We start from the raw sequence: 23280 nt of genomic DNA on the forward strand, positions 1-23280 counted from the left end.
GTCCACAGGCATAGTGTCCAATGAGGGGGTGTGTGTCTGTGTCTTTGTCCACAGGTGTAGTGTCCAATGAGGGGGTGTGTGTCTGTGTCTTTGTCCACAGGCATAGTGTCCAATGAGGGGGTGTGTGTCTGTGTCTTTGTCCACAGGTATAGTGTCCAATGAGGGGGTGTGTGTCTGTGTCTTTGTCCACAGGTATAGTGTCCAATGAGGGGGTCTGTGTCTTTGTCCACAGGTGTAGTGTCCAATGAGGGGGTGTGTGTCTGTGTCTTTGTCCACAGGTGTAGTGTCCAATGAGGGGGTCTGTGTCTTTGTCCACAGGTATAGTGTCCAATGAGGGGGTGTGTGTCTGTGTCTTTGTCCACAGGTGTAGTGTCCAATGAGGCGGTGTGTGTCTGTGTCTTTGTCCACAGGTATAGTATTAGTGTCCAATGAGGGGGTGTGTGTCTGTGTCTTTGTCCACAGGTGTAGTGTCCAATGAGGGGGTGTGTGTCTGTGTCTTTGTCCACAGGTATAGTGTCCAATGAGGGGGTGTGTGTCTGTGTCTTTGTCCACAGGCGTAGTGTCCAATGAGGGGGTGTGTGTCTGTGTCTTTGTCCACAGGCGTAGTGTCCAATGAGGGGGTGTGTGTCTGTGTCTTTGTCCACAGGTATAGTGTCCAATGAGGGCCAGCACCCCCCAGCGTCAGGCCTCCAGCCAGGCTTCCTGACTACCGGCCCCATGTGTCGCTATGCCGAGGACCTTCTGCCCATGCTGCAAGTAATGGCCGGACCCAATGCTGATAGGTGTGTGTACTGTATGTGTGTGTCATTGTTACAGACCAGACCTGGCATTTAGAAACAGTGCTCTAATAATACACATGCAGATTAAAAGGGTCACATATTACGGTATTTAAGGTGGTTGCAAACCGGCCGCGTTTTTCAGAAAACCGATGGAGAAACGCCACTTGAAAATCCGAATTCGCGCCCGGTGTGTGGAGACCTTTAGTCCCCACTCTTTGGGGGTATTTTTGTCACAGTGCATTTGCACATCATAATTGCACATTACAATTGACCGCTTGTGCCATGGTCTCTTGAGACTGAAGGCCGCTACTATTAGTGGGGTACAAACTTTTTTTAATACATGGAAATGATTATGATTATTTCTGTTTGTTGAAAAATATTTTCAAACGTGTTTTCTACAGATTTCATGGGGAAGCCACGCTTTTATTTGACGGTGTGATTCTCATCACCTTGCCAATTTGTCTCTTGCGGTCTGTCTGTGTGCAGGTTGCATCTGACGTCGGAGGTGGACTTGAAGATGCTTCGTTTCTTCTCTGTTCCTCATGACGGTGGTTCCCCTCTGGTGTCTCCGGTGGACAAGCAGCTCATACAGGCCCAGAGCAGGGTAAGGGAACGGCCCATAGATACTATAGGGCTGCAAATATTGATTATTTTATTTGCGTATTTTCAAATGTACAGGTTTTTCCTGTGCATTTGTCTCTGCACTTTCCAAATTCTATGGTATATAATAAATAAAAAAATAAATAGAAAAATAGGCAATGAAATAGAAATAGAAATAAGGAGTATGCATATACACACCCACCCACACAAGCCATAAGCTTGTGTGGGTGACCCTTTATGGACATGGCAACATCCAGTAGACTCACAGAGCTCAAACGACGTTCGTGATTGATTTCAAGCAAAATGGGAGAGTTATCAGCCCCCCACTCAGGTGGTTTGCACCGAGAATCGCCTGCGCTGGGATCTGAGCCCTGAACAGATCCACCAGATCATGTCTGACGAGCTCATAATCAAGACCAAGAAGGTGGACGATATGATGCCGTGGGTTCCCTGGACCTGGTCATCACCACCAAGGCCCTGTAGTAGTACACTGTCCAGGGGAACATGCTGAGGGTTCCCTGGACCTGGTCATCACCACGAAGGCCCTGTAGTAGTACACTGTCCAGGGGAACATGCTGAGGGTTCCCTGGACCTGGTCATCACCACGAAGGCCCTGTAGTAATACACTGTCCAGGGGAACATGCTGAGGGTTCCCTGGACCTGGTCATCACCACGAAGGCCCTGTAGTAGTACACTGTCCAGGGGAACATGCTGAGGGTTCCCTGGACCTGGTCATTACCACGAAGGCCCTGTAGTAGTACACTGTCCAGGGGAACATGCTGAGGGTTCCCTGGACCTGGGCATCACCACGAAGGCCCTGTAGTAGTACACTGTCCAGGGGAACATGCTGATGGTTCCCTGGACCTGGTCATCACCACGAAGGCCCTGTAGTAGTACACTGTCCAGGGGAACATGCTGAGGGTTCCCTGGACCTGGGCATCACCACGAAGGCCCTGTAGTAGTACACTGTCCAGGGGAACATGCTGAGGGTTCCCTGGACCTGGTCATCACCACGAAGGCCCTGTAGTAGTACACTGTCCAGGGGAACATGCTGAGGGTTCCCTGGACCTGGGCATCACCACGAAGGCCCTGTAGTAGTACACTGTCCAGGGGAACATGCTGAGGGTTCCCTGGACCTGGGCATCACCACGAAGGCCCTGTAGTAGTACACTGTCCAGGGGAAAATGCTGAGGGTTCCCTGGACCTGGGCATCACCACCAAGGCCCTGTAGTAGTACACTGTCCAGGGGAACATGCTGAGGGTTCCCTGGACCTGGGCATCACCACGAAGGCCCTGTAGTAGTACACTGTCCAGGGGAAAATGCTGAGGGTTCCCTGGACCTGGGCATCACCACCAAGGCCCTGTAGTAGTACACTGTCCAGGGGAACATGCTGAGGGTTCCCTGGACCTGGTCATCACCACCAAGGCCCTGTAGTAGTACACTGTCCAGTGGAACATGCTGAGGGTGCCCTGGACCTGGTCATCACCACGAAGGCCCTGTAGTAGTACACTGTCCAGTGGAACATGCTGAGGGTGCCCTGGACCTGGTCATCACCACGAAGGCCCTGTAGTAGTACACTGTCCAGTGGAACATGCTGAGGGCGGATGTCTGAGCTGTCTTAAGTTGAGAGGATATTATGACGATAGAACATCTCCTCAAAAAGAAACGAGACAGAGAAACGATGCATTGATAACAAGTTAAGAAATCAACTTCATGGGTCACGGTGGCACAGTTGGTAGTGCTGTCGCCTCACAGCTAGAAGGTCCTGGGTTCGATTCCCGCTCGGGGCGCTGTGGGTGCTGGCGGCGTGTTTCCTCCTCCGCGTCATCAGTGCCCATACCCGAAGGCGGGGTTGGCGAAATGGCCTTTCTGTGTGGAGTTTGCATGTTCTCCCCGTGTCCCCTAGGGTAGGTACCCTCACAAAAACATGCAGTAATCCTGGTCTCTAAACTGCCTCCCCCTGGCCAGCCGGGGCGCCTGATGGAGGGGAAAGGAACTGGTTGGAATAACGTGTTCCTTCCACGCGCTACGTCCAACCAGGGAAACTCCCCCCTGTCAGGTGTAAAGGAGCAACTTGGACACTCAAGCATGAAGGAAGCAGTTAAGTCCGTTGCTCTCCCCAGGTTGGCGGAGGGTGTGTAGAGCCCAGGATCACATTAGATGATTGACACAGGGGTGAAAAATGGGTTACAAAATCGTGGGATAAAAAATATATAAAAAAAAAAAAAAAAAATCAACTTCATGAAACACCTGAATGAAACCTTCGGCATGGGAGGTCTTCCTGAGCTCCCTGGAGGCAGGTGGAGACGAGCTGAAGATTCTGGAGTAGGACTATTTACCACCACCATCCATGAAGAAATGTTTTTTCCCTGAAACACGCAAGAAACTTGTGAAAGCGTATAACTCACGCGCTTGTTCAATTCAAGACATTGTTTTGCGATTTTGCCTCATACTGGCCGAAATGTTGACCAAATAAAGAGGTTCCAGACAGTTTGCGGGACCTCTTTCTTTGATATTTATTATCAAAGATCCCTTTGAGCAATTTTTATTCCTATATGCACCTGTCATTAACCTTCTGAGGTGTGCAATGCACTACCAATTATTTTAAAGGGTTTACATCCCTTTGAAACCTTTTGCCTATAATGACATGCAGAGTGATGTATCATTATTTGATAGTTGCATTAAATGATTGATTGTTCAAATCAATAATCGATTACATTGATTAGTTAACTTTGCACCCCTATGTCATTGTCTCCTGTGTCCAGGTGGTGCAGTGTCTTCAGTCACAGCTAGGGGTCAGTGTTGACATCCTGACCATCCCTCAGCTCAGGTACTCTTTCCAGATCTGGGGGGCCATGATGGCAGCGCCAGGCAAGGATGGCAAGGTGGGCGTTGCTGAAGCTTATTTACAGTCCTAGTCCTAGTCCAAGGTGGGCGTTGCTGAAGCTTATTTACAGTCCTAGTCGTTGGAAAACAGTCCTGCAAAATGCATGGTTTCTTAGTGATTATTCTGTGGATCACGTTTTCCCATTCATTGCATAGTATTGAACACAAAGCAAAATATTGAAATAATTGTGATAATTGCTTTGAAGTCATGTTACCAGCACTACCACTGGTATAGATGTCATGTTACCAGCACTACCACTGGTATAGATGTCATGTTACCAGCCCTACTACTGGTATAGATGTCATGTTACCAGCACTACCACTGGTATAGATGTCATGTTACCAGCCCTACTACTGGTATAGATGTCATGTTACCAGCACTACTACTGGTATAGATGTCATGTTACCAGCACTACTACTGGTATAGATGTCATGTTACCAGCACTACTACTGGTATGGATGTCATGTTACCAGCACTACCACTGGTATAGATGTCATGTTACCAGCACTACCACTGGTATAGATGTCATGTTACCAGCACTACCACTGGTATAGATGTCATGTTACCAGCACTACCACTGGTATAGATGTCATGTTACCAGCCCTACTACTGGTATAGATGTCATGTTACCAGCCCTACCACTGGTATAGATGTCATGTTACCAGCCCTACCACTGGTATAGATGTCATGTTACCAGCCCTACCACTGGTATAGATGTCATGTTACCAGCACTACTACTGGTATAGATGTCATGTTACCAGAACTACCACTGGTATAGATGTCATGTTACCAGCACTACTACTGGTATAGATGTCATGTTACCAGCCCTACTACTGGTATAGATGTCATGTTACCAGCACTACTACTGGTATAGATGTCATGTTACCAGCACTACTACTGGTATAGATGTCATGTTACCAGCACTACTACTGGTATAGATGTCATGTTACCAGCACTACTACTGGTATAGATGTCATGTTACCAGCACTACCACTGGTATAGATGTCATGTTACCAGCCCTACTACTGGTATAGATGTCATGTTACCAGCACTACTACTGGTATAGATGTCATGTTACCAGCACTACCACTGGTATAGATGTCATGTTACCAGCACTACCACTGGTATAGATGTCATGTTACCAGCCCTACTACTGGTATAGATGTCATGTTACCAGCACTACCACTGGTATAGATGTCATGTTACCAGCACTACCACTGGTATAGATGTCATGTTACCAGCACTACCACTGGTATAGATGTCATGTTACCAGCCCTACTACTGGTATAGATGTCATGTTACCAGCACTACCACTGGTATAGATGTCATGTTACCAGCCCTACCACTGGTATAGATGTCATGTTACCAGCACTACCACTGGTATAGATGTCATGTTACCAGCACTACCACTGGTATAGATGTCATGTTACCAGCACTACCACTGGTATAGATGTCATGTTACCAGCCCTACTACTGGTATAGATGTCATGTTACCAGCCCTACCACTGGTATAGATGTCATGTTACCAGCCCTACTACTGGTATAGATGTCATGTTACCAGCCCTACTACTGGTATAGATGTCATGTTACCAGCACTACCACTGGTATAGATGTCATGTTACCAGCACTACTACTGGTATAGATGTCATGTTACCAGCCCTACTACTGGTATAGATGTCATGTTACCAGCCCTACCACTGGTATAGATGTCATGTTACCAGCCCTACTACTGGTATAGATGTCATGTTACCAGCCCTACTACTGGTATAGATGTCATGTTACCAGCACTACTACTGGTATAGATGTCATGTTACCAGCACTACTACTGGTATAGATGTCATGTTACCAGCACTACCACTGGTATAGATGTCATGTTACCAGCCCTACCACTGGTATAGATGTCATGTTACCAGCACTACTACTGGTATAGATGTCATGTTACCAGCACTACAACTGGTATAGATGTCATGTTACCAGCACTACTACTGGTATAGATGTCATGTTACCAGCACTACTACTGGTATAGATGTCATGTTACCAGCCCTACTACTGGTATAGACGTCATGTTACCAGCACTACTACTGGTATAGATGTCATGTTACCAGCCCTACTACTGGTATAGATGTCATGTTACCAGCACTACCACTGGTATAGATGTCATGTTACCAGCACTACCACTGGTATAGATGTCATGTTACCAGCACTACCACTGGTATAGATGTCATGTTACCAGCACTACTACTGGTATAGATGTCATGTTACCAGCCCTACTACTGGTATAGATGTCATGTTACCAGCCCTACTACTGGTATAGATGTCATGTTACCAGCCCTACTACTGGTATAGATGTCATGTTACCAGCCCTACTACTGGTATAGATGTCATGTTACCAGCACTACTACTGGTATAGATGTCATGTTACCAGCCCTACCACTGGTATAGATGTCATGTTACCAGCACTACCACTGGTATAGACGTCATGTTACCATCCCTACTACTGGTATAGATGTCATGTTACCAGCCCTACTACTGGTATAGATGTCATGTTACCAGCACTACTACTGGTATAGATGTCATGTTACCAGCACTACTACTGGTATAGATGTCATGTTACCAGCCCTACTACTGGTATAGATGTCATGTTACCAGCACTACCACTGGTATAGATGTCATGTTACCAGCACTACTACTGGTATAGATGTCATGTTACCAGCACTACCACTGGTATAGATGTCATGTTACCAGCACTACAACTGGTATAGATGTCATGTTACCAGCCCTACTACTGGTATAGATGTCATGTTACCAGCACTACTACTGGTATAGATGTCATGTTACCAGCACTACTACTGGTATAGATGTCATGTTACCAGCCCTACTACTGGTATAGATGTCATGTTACCATCCCTACTACTGGTATAGATGTCATGTTACCAGCACTACTACTGGTATAGATGTCATGTTACCAGCACTACTACTGGTATAGATGTCATGTTACCAGCACTACTACTGGTATAGATGTCATGTTACCAGCCCTACTACTGGTATAGATGTCATGTTACCATCCCTACTACTGGTATAGATGTCATGTTACCAGCCCTACTACTGGTATAGATGTCATGTTACCAGCCCTACTACTGGTATAGATGTCATGTTACCAGCCCTACTACTGGTATAGATGTCATGTTACCAGCACTACTACTGGTATAGATGTCATGTTACCAGCACTACCACTGGTATAGATGTCATGTTACCAGCACTACCACTGGTATAGATGTCATGTTACCAGCCCTACTACTGGTATAGATGTCATGTTACCAGCCCTACTACTGGTATAGATGTCATGTTACCAGCCCTACTACTGGTATAGATGTCATGTTACCAGCACTACTACTGGTATAGATGTCATGTTACCAGCCCTACCACTGGTATAGATGTCATGTTACCAGCACTACCACTGGTATAGACGTCATGTTACCATCCCTACTACTGGTATAGATGTCATGTTACCAGCCCTACTACTGGTATAGATGTCATGTTACCAGCCCTACTACTGGTATAGATGTCATGTTACCAGCACTACCACTGGTATAGATGTCATGTTACAGCCCTACTACTGGTATAGATGTCATGTTACCAGCCCTACTACTGGTATAGATGTCATGTTACCAGCACTACTACTGGTATAGATGTCATGTTACCAGCCCTACTACTGGTATAGATGTCATGTTACCAGCACTACTACTGGTATAGATGTCATGTTACCAGCCCTACTACTGGTATAGACGTCATGTTACCAGCACTACCACTGGTATAGATGTCATGTTACCAGCACTACCACTGGTATAGATGTCATGTTACCAGCCCTACTACTGGTATAGATGTCATGTTACCAGCACTACCACTGGTATAGATGTCATGTTACCAGCACTACTACTGGTATAGATGTCATGTTACCAGCCCTACTACTGGTATAGATGTCATGTTACCAGCACTACCACTGGTATAGATGTCATGTTACCAGCACTACTACTGGTATAGATGTCATGTTACCAGCCCTACTACTGGTATAGACGTCATGTTACCAGCACTACTACTGGTATAGATGTCATGTTACCAGCACTACTACTGGTATAGATGTCATGTTACCAGCACTACTACTGGTATAGATGTCATGTTACCAGCACTACCACTGGTATAGATGTCATGTTACCAGCACTACTACTGGTATAGATGTCATGTTACCAGCCCTACTACTGGTATAGACGTCATGTTACCAGCACTACCACTGGTATAGATGTCATGTTACCAGCACTACCACTGGTATAGATGTCATGTTACCAGCCCTACTACTGGTATAGATGTCATGTTACCAGCACTACCACTGGTATAGATGTCATGTTACCAGCACTACTACTGGTATAGATGTCATGTTACCAGCACTACTACTGGTATAGATGTCATGTTACCAGCCCTACTACTGGTATAGATGTCATGTTACCAGCCCTACCACTGGTATAGATGTCATGTTACCAGCACTACCACTGGTATAGATGTCATGTTACCAGCACTACTACTGGTATAGATGTCATGTTACCAGCACTACTACTGGTATAGATGTCATGTTACCAGCACTACCACTGGTATAGATGTCATGTTACCAGCCCTACTACTGGTATAGATGTCATGTTACCAGCACTACCACTGGTATAGATGTCATGTTACCAGCACTACTACTGGTATAGATGTCATGTTACCAGCACTACCACTGGTATAGATGTCATGTTACCAGCACTACTACTGGTATAGATGTCATGTTACCAGCACTACTACTGGTATAGATGTCATGTTACCAGCACTACCACTGGTATAGATGTCATGTTACCAGCCCTACTACTGGTATAGATGTCATGTTACCAGCACTACCACTGGTATAGATGTCATGTTACCAGCCCTACTACTGGTATAGATGTCATGTTACCAGCCCTACCACTGGTATAGATGTCATGTTACCAGCACTACCACTGGTATAGATGTCATGTTACCAGCACTACCACTGGTATAGATGTCATGTTACCAGCACTACCACTGGTATAGATGTCATGTTACCAGCACTACTACTGGTATAGATGTCATGTTACCAGCACTACTACTGGTATAGATGTCATGTTACCAGCACTACTACTGGTATAGATGTCATGTTACCAGCCCTACTACTGGTATAGATGTCATGTTACCAGCACTACCACTGGTATAGATGTCATGTTACCAGCCCTACTACTGGTATAGATGTCATGTTACCAGCACTACTACTGGTATAGATGTCATGTTACCAGCACTACCACTGGTATAGATGTCATGTTACCAGCACTACTACTGGTATAGATGTCATGTTACCAGCACTACTACTGGTATAGATGTCATGTTACCAGCACTACCACTGGTATAGATGTCATGTTACCAGCCCTACTACTGGTATAGATGTCATGTTACCAGCACTACTACTGGTATAGATGTCATGTTACCAGCACTACCACTGGTATAGATGTCATGTTACCAGCCCTACTACTGGTATAGATGTCATGTTACCAGCACTACTACTGGTATAGATGTCATGTTACCAGAACTACCACTGGTATAGATGTCATGTTACCAGCACTACCACTGGTATAGATGTCATGTTACCAGCACTACTACTGGTATAGATGTCATGTTACCAGAACTACTACTGGTATAGATGTCATGTTACCAGCACTACTACTGGTATAGATGTCATGTTACCAGCACTACCACTGGTATAGATGTCATGTTACCAGAACTACCACTGGTATAGATGTCATGTTACCAGCACTACTACTGGTATAGATGTCATGTTACCAGCACTACTACTGGTATAGATGTCATGTTACCAGAACTACCACTGGTATAGATGTCATGTTACCAGCACTACCACTGGTATAGATGTCATGTTACCAGCCCTACTACTGGTATAGATGTCATGTTACCAGCACTACTACTGGTATAGATGTCATGTTACCAGCACTACCACTGGTATAGATGTCATGTTACCAGAACTACTACTGGTATAGATGTCATGTTACCAGCACTACCACTGGTATAGATGTCATGTTACCAGCCCTACTACTGGTATAGATGTCATGTTACCAGCCCTACCACTGGTATAGATGTCATGTTACCAGCACTACTACTGGTATAGATGTCATGTTACCAGCCCTACCACTGGTATAGATGTCATGTTACCAGCACTACTACTGGTATAGATGTCATGTTACCAGCCCTACCACTGGTATAGATGTCATGTTACCAGCACTACTACTGGTATAGATGTCATGTTACCAGCCCTACTACTGGTATAGATGTCATGTTACCAGCACTACCACTGGTATAGATGTCATGTTACCAGCACTACTACTGGTATAGATGTCATGTTACCAGCACTACTACTGGTATAGATGTCATGTTACCAGCCCTACTACTGGTATAGATGTCATGTTACCAGCACTACTACTGGTATAGATGTCATGTTACCAGCACTACCACTGGTATAGATGTCATGTTACCAGCACTACCACTGGTATAGATGTCATGTTACCAGCCCTACTACTGGTATAGATGTCATGTTACCAGCACTACCACTGGTATAGATGTCATGTTACCAGCACTACTACTGGTATAGATGTCATGTTACCAGCACTACTACTGGTATAGATGTCATGTTACCAGCACTACTACTGGTATAGATGTCATGTTACCAGCCCTACTACTGGTATAGATGTCATGTTACCAGCCCTACTACTGGTATAGATGTCATGTTACCAGCACTACCACTGGTATAGATGTCATGTTACCAGCCCTACTACTGGTATAGATGTCATGTTACCAGCCCTACTACTGGTATAGATGTCATGTTACCAGCACTACCACTGGTATAGATGTCATGTTACCAGCCCTACTACTGGTATAGATGTCATGTTACCAGCACTACCACTGGTATAGATGTCATGTTACCAGCACTACTACTGGTATAGATGTCATGTTACCAGCCCTACTACTGGTATAGATGTCATGTTACCAGCCCTACCACTGGTATAGATGTCATGTTACCAGCCCTACTACTGGTATAGATGCGTTTTGTTGCATTGTTTTGTTGCAGATGCCCACGTGCTTTTCTGAGCTGATGTCAGACCGGCCGGGCAAGAAGGTCTGGCCGTTATGGGAGATGGTCAAGTGGACCCTGGGGCTGTCGCCTCATACCCTGGCTGCCATAGGTACGTGTGTGTGTGTGTGTGTGTGTGTGTGTGTGTGTATGTGTGGGGGGGGAGGGGGGAGGGGGGGGGTGGAAATATAAAGGCAATATAGACCCAGCGGCCTTCCAGCGGTATGTCCGTCCGCTGTCGGAATAACCCCGGAATAGCAACGGGTGGACTTCCAGGCACATGCATGAGAACAACTACAGAGAGCACTTTTTTTTTTTTAAGATATGTTTTTGCGGCTTACGCCTTTTATTGATTTTTTTTTTAAGGGACAGATAGTAGGCTGACAGGAAACGGGAGAGAGATGGGGGGATGACATGCGGTAAAGGCCGTGTCGGGTTCGGGAGTCGAACCCGCGGCACACCGCGACTGGATTACCAGTCCGGTGCCCAGACCGTTACGCTACGGCCTGGGCCTACAGAGAGCACTTTAACACTGATTGCAAGACTAAGAACTTTGTGATTCAGCCTATAGGACACACTGTACCCACAGACTGGTTGTGATCCAGCCTATAGGACACACTGTACCCACAGACTGGTTGTGATCCAGCCTATAGGACATACTGTACCCACAGACTGGTTGTGATCCAGCCTATAGGACACACTGTACCCACAGACTGGTTGTGATCCAGCCTATAGGACACACTGTACCCATGGACTGGTTGTGATCCAGCCTATAGGACACACTGTACCCATGGACTGGTTGTGATCCAGCATATAGGACACACTGTACCCACGGACTGGTTGTGATCCAGCCTATAGGACACACTGTACCCATGGACTGGTTGTGATCCAGCCTATAGGACACACTGTACCCATGGACTGGTTGTGATCCAGCCTATAGGACACACTGTACCCACGGACTGGTTGTGATCCAGCCTATAGGACACACTGTACCCACAGACTGGTTGTGATCCAGCCTATAGGACACACTGTACCCACAGACTGGTTGTGATCCAGCCTAGGACACACTGTACCCACAGACTGGTTGTGATCCAGCCTATAGGACACACTGTACCCATGGACTGGTTGTGATCCAGCCTATAGGACACACTGTACCCATGGACTGGTTGTGATCCAGCCTATAGGACATACTGTACCCACAGACTGGTTGTGATCCAGCCTATAGGACACACTGTACCCACGGACTGGTTGTGATCCAGCCTATAGGACACACTGTACCCATGGACTGGTTGTGATCCAGCCTATAGGACACACTGTACCCACAGACTGGTTGTGATCCAGCCTAGGACACACTGTACCCACAGACTGGTTGTGATCCAGCCTATAGGACACACTGTACCCACGGACTGGTTGTGATCCAGCCTATAGGACACACTGTACCCACAGACTGGTTGTGATCCAGCCTATAGGACACACTGTACCCATGGACTGGTTGTGATCCAGCCTATAGGACACACTGTACCCACAGACTGGTTGTGATCCAGCCTATAGGACACACTGTACCCACAGACTGGTTGTGATCCAGCCTAGGACACACTGTACCCACAGACTGGTTGTGATCCAGCCTATAGGACACACTGTACCCATGGACTGGTTGTGATCCAGCCTATAGGACACACTGTACCCATGGACTGGTTGTGATCCAGCCTATAGGACACACTGTACCCATGGACTGGTTGTGATCCAGCCTATAGGACACACTGTACCCATGGACTGGTTGTGATCCAGCCTATAGGACACACTGTACCCATGGACTGGTTGTGATCCAGCCTATAGGACACACTGTACCCACAGACTGGTTGTGATCCAGCCTATAGGACACACTGTACCCACAGACTGGTTGTGATCCAGCCTATAGGACACACTGTACCCACAGACTGGTTGTGATCCAGCCTATAGGACACACTGTACCCACAGACTGGTTGTGATCCAGCCTATAGGACACACTGTACCCACGGACTGGTTGTGATCCAGCCTATAGGACACACTGTACCCACAGACTGGTTGTGATCCAGCCTATAGGACATACTGTACCAACAGACTGGTTGTGATCCAGCCTATAGGACACACTGTACCCACAGACTGGTTGTGATCCAGCCTATAGGACATACTGTACCAACAGACTGGTTGTGATCCAGCCTATAGGACACACTGTACCCATGGACTGGTTGTGATCCAGCCTATAGGACACACTGTACCCATGGACTGGTTGTGATCCAGCCTATAGGACACACTGTACCCACAGACTGGTTGTGATCCAGCCGATAGGACACACTGTACCCACAGACTGGTTGTGATCCAGCCTATAGGACACACTGTACCCATGGACTGGTTGTGATCCAGCCTATAGGACACACTGTACCCACAGACTGGTTGTGATCCAGCCTATAGGACACACTGTACCCATGGACTGGTTGTGATCCAGCCTATAGGACACACTGTACCCATGGACTGGTTGTGATCCAGCCTATAGGACACACTGTACCCACAGACTGGTTGTGATCCAGCCTAGGACACACTGTACCCACAGACTGGTTGTGATCCAGCCTATAGGACACACTGTACCCACAGACTGGTTGTGATCCAGCCTATAGGACACACTGTACCCATGGACTGGTTGTGATCCAGCCTATAGGACACACTGTACCCACGGACTGGTTGTGATCCAGCCTAGGACACACTGTACCCATGGACTGGTTGTGATCCAGCCTATAGGACACACTGTACCCACGGACTGGTTGTGATCCAGCCTAGGACACACTGTACCCATGGACTGGTTGTGATCCAGCCTATAGGACACACTGTACCCACGGACTGGTTGTGATCCAGCCTATAGGACACACTGTACCCACGGACTGGTTGTGATCCAGCCTATAGGACACACTGTACCCACGGACTGGTTGTGATCCAGCCTATAGGACACACTGTACCCACAGACTGGTTGTGATCCAGCCTAGGACACACTGTACCCATGGACTGGTTGTGATCCAGCCTAGGACACACTGTACCCACAGACTGGTTGTGATCCAGCCTAGGACACACTGTACCCATGGACTGGTTGTGATCCAGCCTATAGGACATACTGTACCAACAGACTGGTTGTGATCCAGCCTATAGGACACACTGTACCCATGGACTGGTTGTGATCCAGCCTATAGGACACACTGTACCAACAGACTGGTTGTGATCCAGCCTAGGACACACTGTACCCATGGACTGGTTGTGATCCAGCCTATAGGACACACTGTACCCACAGACTGGTTGTGATCCAGCCTATAGGACACACTGTACCCACAGACTGGTTGTGATCCAGCCTATAGGACACACTGTACCCACAGACTGGTTGTGATCCAGCCTATAGGACACACTGTACCCACAGACTGGTTGTGATCCAGCCTATAGGACACACTGTACCCATGGACTGGTTGTGATCCAGCCTATAGGACACACTGTACCCACAGACTGGTTGTGATCCAGCCTATAGGACACACTGTACCCACGGACTGGTTGTGATCCAGCCTATAGGACACACTGTACCCACAGACTGGTTGTGATCCAGCCTATAGGACACACTGTACCCACAGACTGGTTGTGATCCAGCCTATAGGACACACTGTACCCACGGACTGGTTGTGATCCAGCCTATAGGACACACTGTACCCATGGACTGGTTGTGATCCAGCCTATAGGACACACTGTACCCATGGACTGGTTGTGATCCAGCCTATAGGACACACTGTACCCACAGACTGGTTGTGATCCAGCCTATAGGACACACTGTACCCACAGACTGGTTGTGATCCAGCCTATAGGACACACTGTACCCACGGACTGGTTGTGATCCAGCCTATAGGACACACTGTACCCACAGACTGGTTGTGATCCAGCCTATAGGACACACTGTACCCACAGACTGGTTGTGATCCAGCCTATAGGACACACTGTACCCACGGACTGGTTGTGATCCAGCCTATAGGACACACTGTACCCATGGACTGGTTGTGATCCAGCCTATAGGACACACTGTACCCACAGACTGGTTGTGATCCAGCCTATAGGACACACTGTACCCACAGACTGGTTGTGATCCAGCCTATAGGACACACTGTACCCATGGACTGGTTGTGATCCAGCCTATAGGACACACTGTACCCACAGACTGGTTGTGATCCAGCCTATAGGACACACTGTACCCATGGACTGGTTGTGATCCAGCCTATAGGACACACTGTACCCATGGACTGGTTGTGATCCAGCCTATAGGACACACTGTACCCATGGACTGGTTGTGATTCAGCCTATAGGACACACTGTACCCACAGACTGGTTGTGATCCAGCCTATAGGACACACTGTACCCATGGACTGGTTGTGATCCAGCCTATAGGACACACTGTACCCATGGACTGGTTGTGATCCAGCCTATAGGACACACTGTACCCACAGACTGGTTGTGATCCAGCCTATAGGACACACTGTACCCACGGACTGGTTGTGATCCAGCCTATAGGACACACTGTACCCACAGACTGGTTGTGATCCAGCCTATAGGACACACTGTACCCACAGACTGGTTGTGATCCAGCCTATAGGACACACTGTACCCACAGACTGGTTGTGATCCAGCCTATAGGACACACTGTACCCATGGACTGGTTGTGATCCAGCCTATAGGACACACTGTACCCACAGACTGGTTGTGATCCAGCCTATAGGACACACTGTACCCATGGACTGGTTGTGATCCAGCCTATAGGACACACTGTACCCATGGACTGGTTGTGATCCAGCCTATAGGACACACTGTACCCATGGACTGGTTGTGATCCAGCCTATAGGACACACTGTACCCATGGACTGGTTGTGATCCAGCATATAGGACACACTGTACCCACAGACTGGTTGTGATCCAGCCTATAGGACACACTGTACCCACAGACTGGTTGTGATCCAGCCTAGGACACACTGTACCCATGGACTGGTTGTGATCCAGCCTATAGGACACACTGTACCCACAGACTGGTTGTGATCCAGCCTATAGGACACACTGTACCCATGGACTGGTTGTGATCCAGCCTATAGGACACACTGTACCCACAGACTGGTTGTGATCCAGCCTATAGGACACACTGTACCCATGGACTGGTTGTGATCCAGCCTATAGGACACACTGTACCCATGGACTGGTCGTGATCCAGCATATAGGACACACTGTACCCATGGACTGGTTGTGATCCAGCATATAGGACACACTGTACCCATGGACTGGTTGTGATCCAGCATATAGGACACACTGTACCCATGGACTGGTTGTGATCCAGCCTATAGGACACACTGTACCCACGGACTGGTTGTCGGAGGGTTTCGACAACTTGGGGCAAGGCAGAAAGGCTGGCAAAGTGTGCCATCTCTGCTGAGTTTGTGAATGTAACCTTTACTGCACCTAAAATATTTGTGTTCCTGTATGCTTTCCCTGTGTGTGTGTGTGTGTGTGTGTGTGTGTGTGTGTGTGTGTGTGTGTGTGTGTGTGTGTGTGTGTGTGTGTGTGTGTGTGTGTGTGTGTGTGTGTGTGTGTGTGTGTGTGTGTGTGTGTGTGTCCGTCAGGCTTGGCCACAGTGGAGCTGGTCCAGCGCACAGAGCCCACTCCGTTCCTGCTGCAGCAGAAAGACGCTCTGCAGCGCCACCTGGAGGATCTACTGGGCGACGACGGCGTGTTGCTCTACCCGTCACACCCACACCTGGCGCCCAAACACCACACGCCGCTGTTCACGCCGTTCAACTTCTCGTACACCGGTAGGCTCAACCAGTAGTTCTCTAACGTTTCCGTGTGAGGACCGGAAATGTTTTGTGCCTGGAACCCCCAGAAGAGAAGATTTATGTTAAAATGTTAAATAGCAGATGTACATGTTAGGCAAATATACATCTATCTATATATGGCACGGCTCATGTCATTTTTATGACATGACTTATATTTTGGGCGAGGTTTCAGGCAGCCCTCGGGATCCCAATGAATACCACAAACAACCAAATCGGAGGGAGTAGAGTAACTAGCTTACTGTTGGTTATCCTGACCTGTCCCTTGCTGTGTTGCCTTTTATTTTGAAAACCCTTGTCCAAGTGACACCCTTGGGCAACTTATATTGTTTTATTTTATAGGGGAGGCTTTTATGTCTGAGGTGTGAGGTGGATAGTTTTGGCACTGCCTTGGAGGGTGGGGGGGGGGGCTCTACCAAACTTTTAGACCATTATGCAGCGAGTTGGTTGGCTGAACTGTTTCTGTACTAAAAGCGTGAGAATGTTCTGCCCTGCAGGCGTCGGGTAGAACATTGATACTTACTATTGATACTTCTTACTACCCTACGAGGGGACGGAAACTGGCACGTGAAACACTGACTAGTCGCCCGGACCACCACGCCGGCAGCCTTGGCCAAAATGCCCACTTTGTTCCCACAAGATATCTCAAGATCTAACCGGCTGATTGCCATGACGACTGGCTGAGTGCATCCTTTGCGCTGTTGTGTTTTGTGAAAGAAATACATGCAGTGACAGATTTCGGAACATTGCAGTATGTGGAACTCTCTGTGGCGCTAACTCCCACATTACTAGTGTGTGAGCTGTCCATGGTGCTGACCCCCACCTGCCTCAACGTTACTTTACAGTGAGCTGTCCATGGTGCTGATACACTTCCGTTCTCACAACCCCATGAGCAGGTGACACACCAAGTAAAACATTTACGTCTTACACTCGCCTCTAAAGTGCCCTTGGGCAAGGCACTGAGACCCTAACTGCTCCAGTGGCCAACGGTATAGGCCTGTGCTTGTACTGGACAGTGGGTTTAAATGTGCATGCCATTGCTACAATAGACCAGAGTTCAGAGCATTTTCAGTGTATAGAGAAAACACTTCCACACCAGACACCATTGACTGCTCAAACTTTATACATGGTTGATTGTATTCCCAAGGGCTGTTTAAGGATTAGTTAATTGAATTACAAAGGGCACTATATATCTTTGCTAAATAGCTGATCTAAATATCTGATCTATACAAGTTCGCAATGAGTTGTAGAATGGCAATCTACATTTTTATTCTTAGTCCTCTGTCTCTGTCTCTCTCTCTCTCTCTCCCCCCCTCTATCTATAACGAGGACAATTGCATCCCTTGTTCTGACAAAGACTTGTCTCTTTCTCTCACCCCTGACCCTACCCCCTATCCCTCTCTCCCCTCATTGTGTGTGTCCCTCCAGGTATTTTCAACATCCTGGGTCTTCCGGTGACCCAGGTTCCCTTAGGGCTGAGTGTGGAGGGTCTACCTCTGGGTGTGCAGGTGGTAGTGGGGAAGAACCAGGACAGACTAGCCCTGGCCGTAGCGGTCTACCTGGAGAAGGCCTTCGGAGGGTGGACGGAGCCTGGCCAGGTCAAGGCCTAGTGTGGCCACACACACACACACACACACACACACACACACACACACACACACACACACACACACACACACACACACACACACACACACACAAAGGCACATATAAGCCATGTCTACTGTGCTTTCTTTTTATTAACTTAATTTTTTGGCCCAATGTTAAATTTTATTACATGAATTTAATTATATGAAATTGTTTCCGATTAAACCCTTATGTATACTTCATAATGAAGTATAACTGATCTACGCACTCACACCGCTTTGCACTTTCTGTTTTTGGTTTGCGACAACATAAAAACGAAGCATAAGGGGTACGGTCACACATCAGAAGCATTGTATGCCGATCAGATGCCTAAATTTGTCCATGTTGCCTTGTAGGCAGTGCTGGTTTTCTGGCGGGTAGTTTTGTTTGAGTTTAGTTGGAGTGGTTGGTTTACTACTACAACCGAAAAGCCGGCCAAGTGCTGTCAACCACCGGCTTTCTTTCCTATTGGTTGGAGCCCGATCAAAGTTCACCAGTGTTGAACTCCACGCTCAGGGACATTGGAAGTGTTGCATCAAAACGGAACAACCTGATGCTCCACCCCATTTCTCCCATACAATACAAGGGAACGGGACACGGACACTTCTGAAGTGTATGTGTGACTGTGCCTTAACCCATTTTGACCTGAGATCAGATTCTAAAAATGGCTTCTACATCATCCCGATTTTTCAAAAATAGCAGACCTACAAGCTCGTAGCAATCTGTTATTTTTCAAACACCAAAAGGGGTTCCCGCCCAAAATGGGTTAAAGGAGTGGTTCTCTCAACAACAAAATCTTACCAAATGGGGTTCTGTATGGGGTTCTGTGGTTAAAATGTATACCTTGAAATAAAAACAATTGAGAACCACTGCCTTAAAGGACTATACCGGTGTTATTGCGTTAGTGTTTTTATTCAAACTTTCAGGTGATAAACCAACCATAAAATGATACGCTTTTCCAAACAAATGTTCATTCGCCATGTAGAAGTTATGGATGTTTGAATCTCACTTGTGAAACAATCTTTATAGAGGGACTGGTTACGGTTAAACTTTTAAAATCAATACGCACTTTCAACTGCTTTACCACAAAACGATAACGTAACTTTGACAAAATAATGAAGTGGACCTGTTGCGTGCCTGTGCGTGGACCTGTGCACGTGTTGGAATACGTGTCTCAGGCAAGGTTTAACCCATTCTGACCTGAGATCAGATTCATACGAGGTTTCCGCCGGACACACACTGGTCTGATGAACCCATTCTGAGATCAGATTCTAAAAATGTCAGTCGCTCTTCGATTTTTCAAAAATAGCAGACCTACAAGCTCGTATCGCGCCACTCGGTGGCGCAATATGAGCTTGTAGATCTGCTATTTTTAAATAGCTAAAGCATAACATGATGCTGACACCAAAATGGGTGCCCGGTCAGAATGGGTTAAAATCTCTGCAATTTTATTCAAGTTAATTTCATGCCATACTGAGATTAGCCATTTAAACCTGAATTATAGTTTGTTGTACGACGGTGTTTGGTATGTTGTTTTAGAGCGAACTATAGGCTATATTGGATAAAAACGCAGTAACCACTACCAGTGTGGTCCTTTAACCACTCAAACCCTATATACTTAATTGACCGAGATTGACGGGGTCCTTTTTTCCCTGTACACTAAATATTATACCGAAAATAGCTGATCTACAAGCTCACAATGCGACACCTTGTGTGAGCTTGTAGATTGGCTATTTCTGGAGATAGTTTGCCTATTTTTGTCAAATGTTTGCTCATTATGCAATGTATAGAATAGGAATGCTAGTCAGTTCATATCCCTTTATATAATCCTATTCTCCCATTATCAAGGCCAGAAAGTTACTTTTTTGTCCACTATCCAGTGTGGCTAATGTGTAGCTGTTGGTTTAATGCTCTGCATTTCTTTGTCACTTTATGAAGTCAGCAATTAACCACAATTAACTCTGTGCTTGTACTAAGTACTGACTGGAGTCCCCCCGAATTTTTACCCTCTGCACTAAATATTTTCGCTGGAAATTGCTCATTGACGTTCACCCCAGAATCTGGATGCTAGACGTGAATGGTGTGAATTGTAAGCTTTGTCCCAGAAGCAACTTTCCGTTTGAAAAGGCATGCGTTGACAAAAGAAACTGAGTATTGTACACTCAATCGAAAGAATGTACCTTGTATTTCTGTTATTGTTTGTGTGATGATTTTATTTTTCGGGTTGGGGTGTTTGATGATGAATGTCTTTGTTGTATAATCTCTTGCGATTTTGGAAGTGTAGTCTTTCTTCTGTGCAATTTCACACAATCGTGTGCAATCTCACGCTTTATACATTGTGTGAGTTGATTTATTATTCCAAAGTCTTTGATAAGGAAAGGTTGTGTTTTGGCTACTTTGCTGCTACAAGAGGCCCTACAAAGAAGCACTGAGTACAAATGTGTGAAAATATCGTCTGTGTCCAGGGTTCGATTTGCTGGGGGAATCCATGCGTCTTCCTTTGATATATTCCCATTCGTATTTTATGGCTGGTGGGGATGTTTTTTATCCCCACCATTTCTGGTCAGAATGTAGACCTGAGGCCAATTGTATAAAATTCAGTAGATCAGTAGTTCTCAAACTTTTTTGTGCCAAGGACCCCCAAATTTATATATGTACAGTATATATATATATTTGGCCGCAGACCCCTATCTGAACATAAGAAGATGGTTTTTAATTCAAAATTATTCAAAATCTTTCAAACACTTTCAAGATTTTTATAAAATGTTCAAAAATAGCAGATGTACAAGCTCACTGAAATGGCCCGCTCTGATGAGCTTGTATATCTGCTATTGAATGACCAACGCTAAAATCTAGAATGACACAGATGCTTTCCCGGTTTAATGGGTTAAATAAATACATATTGGGATATTTGATATTCATGTTTGATAATATCACAATTGTTCTAGAAAATACTGTTCCTGAAGAACACAGTGTCGGCTTGAGTAACTCTACTCTATGATGATGTATTGACCCACGTGACATCACAGCGCCCCTCCTTCCGTCTTCCTATTGGTTGAGCCACATGACGTCACAACCCAGAGGGCAAACAGACCCGGGAATAAATAACGATGTATGATAACAATAGTCGACTCACTAATAATAATCACATGAGCCTGCATAGGGTCCCTCTTTTTGGCACATTTTCAAATGTTCTTTTTTGTGAAATTAAGTGCATAGGGCCACGTATATTGATAACATTTCATTTTGATTTTACAAATCGAACCCTGTCCATGGCTAACATTCCAAACAATCACTCCATTCATGGTGGATGGTGGAGCTAAATGTCTGCTGCTGAAAACTGGGGGTCATATCTGTTAGTCCGACGTCACGTACCAATCGTCTGACATATGTGGCCGCTTAAGACTCCCCCGTGGCTTCCGCGTGCGGTTAGAGTTAGGGTTAGTTATGTACGTCTGACTAATGCTATGCACCCCTGAAAACTACTGGCTCAACAATGTTTCTATAGTTAGATACTCGATTATATTATTATTATTTAGTAACCATGTGAAATGAAGGTGGTGTATAAGTGACATATGTTTTGTTAAATAACTATATTCTGATTCATCATCAAACAAATAACGAGCAAATAGAATTGGAACTGGAACATGTGGCCATAAATTATCATTGTGGGGTCATTTTTCCTGACCCCACAAATTTAAATTTGAATCCCCCTGAAAAGCGCTGGAGAGACGGGGTGACACCTATTACTGAACAAACACTACAGTATATAGCAACAATTTCCATCACAAGAGCGCTACCCTTTAACAATAAACATTAATTTGTTAACTAAAACAGATCACTAAATGTACCTTGCCCACAATTGAAGCCTTGAGATGAGATGGCGAACCATCTTTAAGCGTTTTGAATACTCATCGTCCTGCTCTTGCAGTTGTCGTGACAATCAAAGGACTTAATGTTCTGTGTAGCCTCAGAATCTGTCTACCCCTTTGAATGTCCACCACACACAAACGCCTCTATACAGTAGAATGACAAAAAGTGTATGTAATGTCATTATTATTCTTAGGCTATTCTTATTTGATTCTTTTCCTTAAGACTTTTATTCTAGCTGGTAGTCAAAGGTTGATTTTCTGCCTAACAATGTACCTAATCAAATGAGGACCAAGTATGAAATAAAACATACAATACATACTTTTTTCTTTCGTGAGTTTCTTCCCCCATGACACAATTGCTTTAATCAGTTGATATAGTCAATGACTTTCATGCCTTTTTGTGTAGATATGATTTTAACCACAACATACATGAATACATATACAGTATGCAGGCAGGCTGGCACA

General features: G+C 46.0%; 1 protein-coding gene across 2 annotated transcripts in view; it reads left to right on the top strand.

Annotated features, from left to right (window-relative positions):
* The window catches only part of LOC310858528 (fatty-acid amide hydrolase 2-A-like), a 31033-nt gene extending 7899 nt beyond the window's left edge, over positions 1–23134 (top strand). For both annotated transcript variants that reach the window (XM_083764687.1, XM_083764688.1), the window contains exons 6-12: positions 647–782; positions 1266–1383; positions 4146–4265; positions 11442–11556; positions 17108–17296; positions 18746–20102; positions 20369–23134. In XM_083764687.1, the coding sequence (XP_083620813.1) occupies positions 647–782; positions 1266–1383; positions 4146–4265; positions 11442–11556; positions 17108–17296; positions 18746–18927 (860 nt within the window). In that variant the 3' untranslated portion in view covers positions 18928–20102; positions 20369–23134. The remainder of the gene's footprint in view (positions 1–646; positions 783–1265; positions 1384–4145; positions 4266–11441; positions 11557–17107; positions 17297–18745; positions 20103–20368) is intronic.
* Positions 23135–23280: the final 146 nt, after the last annotated feature.

Source organism: Protomyctophum parallelum (genome assembly GCF_964188405.1).
Source record: "Protomyctophum parallelum genome assembly, chromosome: 5".
Taxonomy (NCBI): Eukaryota; Metazoa; Chordata; class Actinopteri; order Myctophiformes; family Myctophidae; genus Protomyctophum; species Protomyctophum parallelum.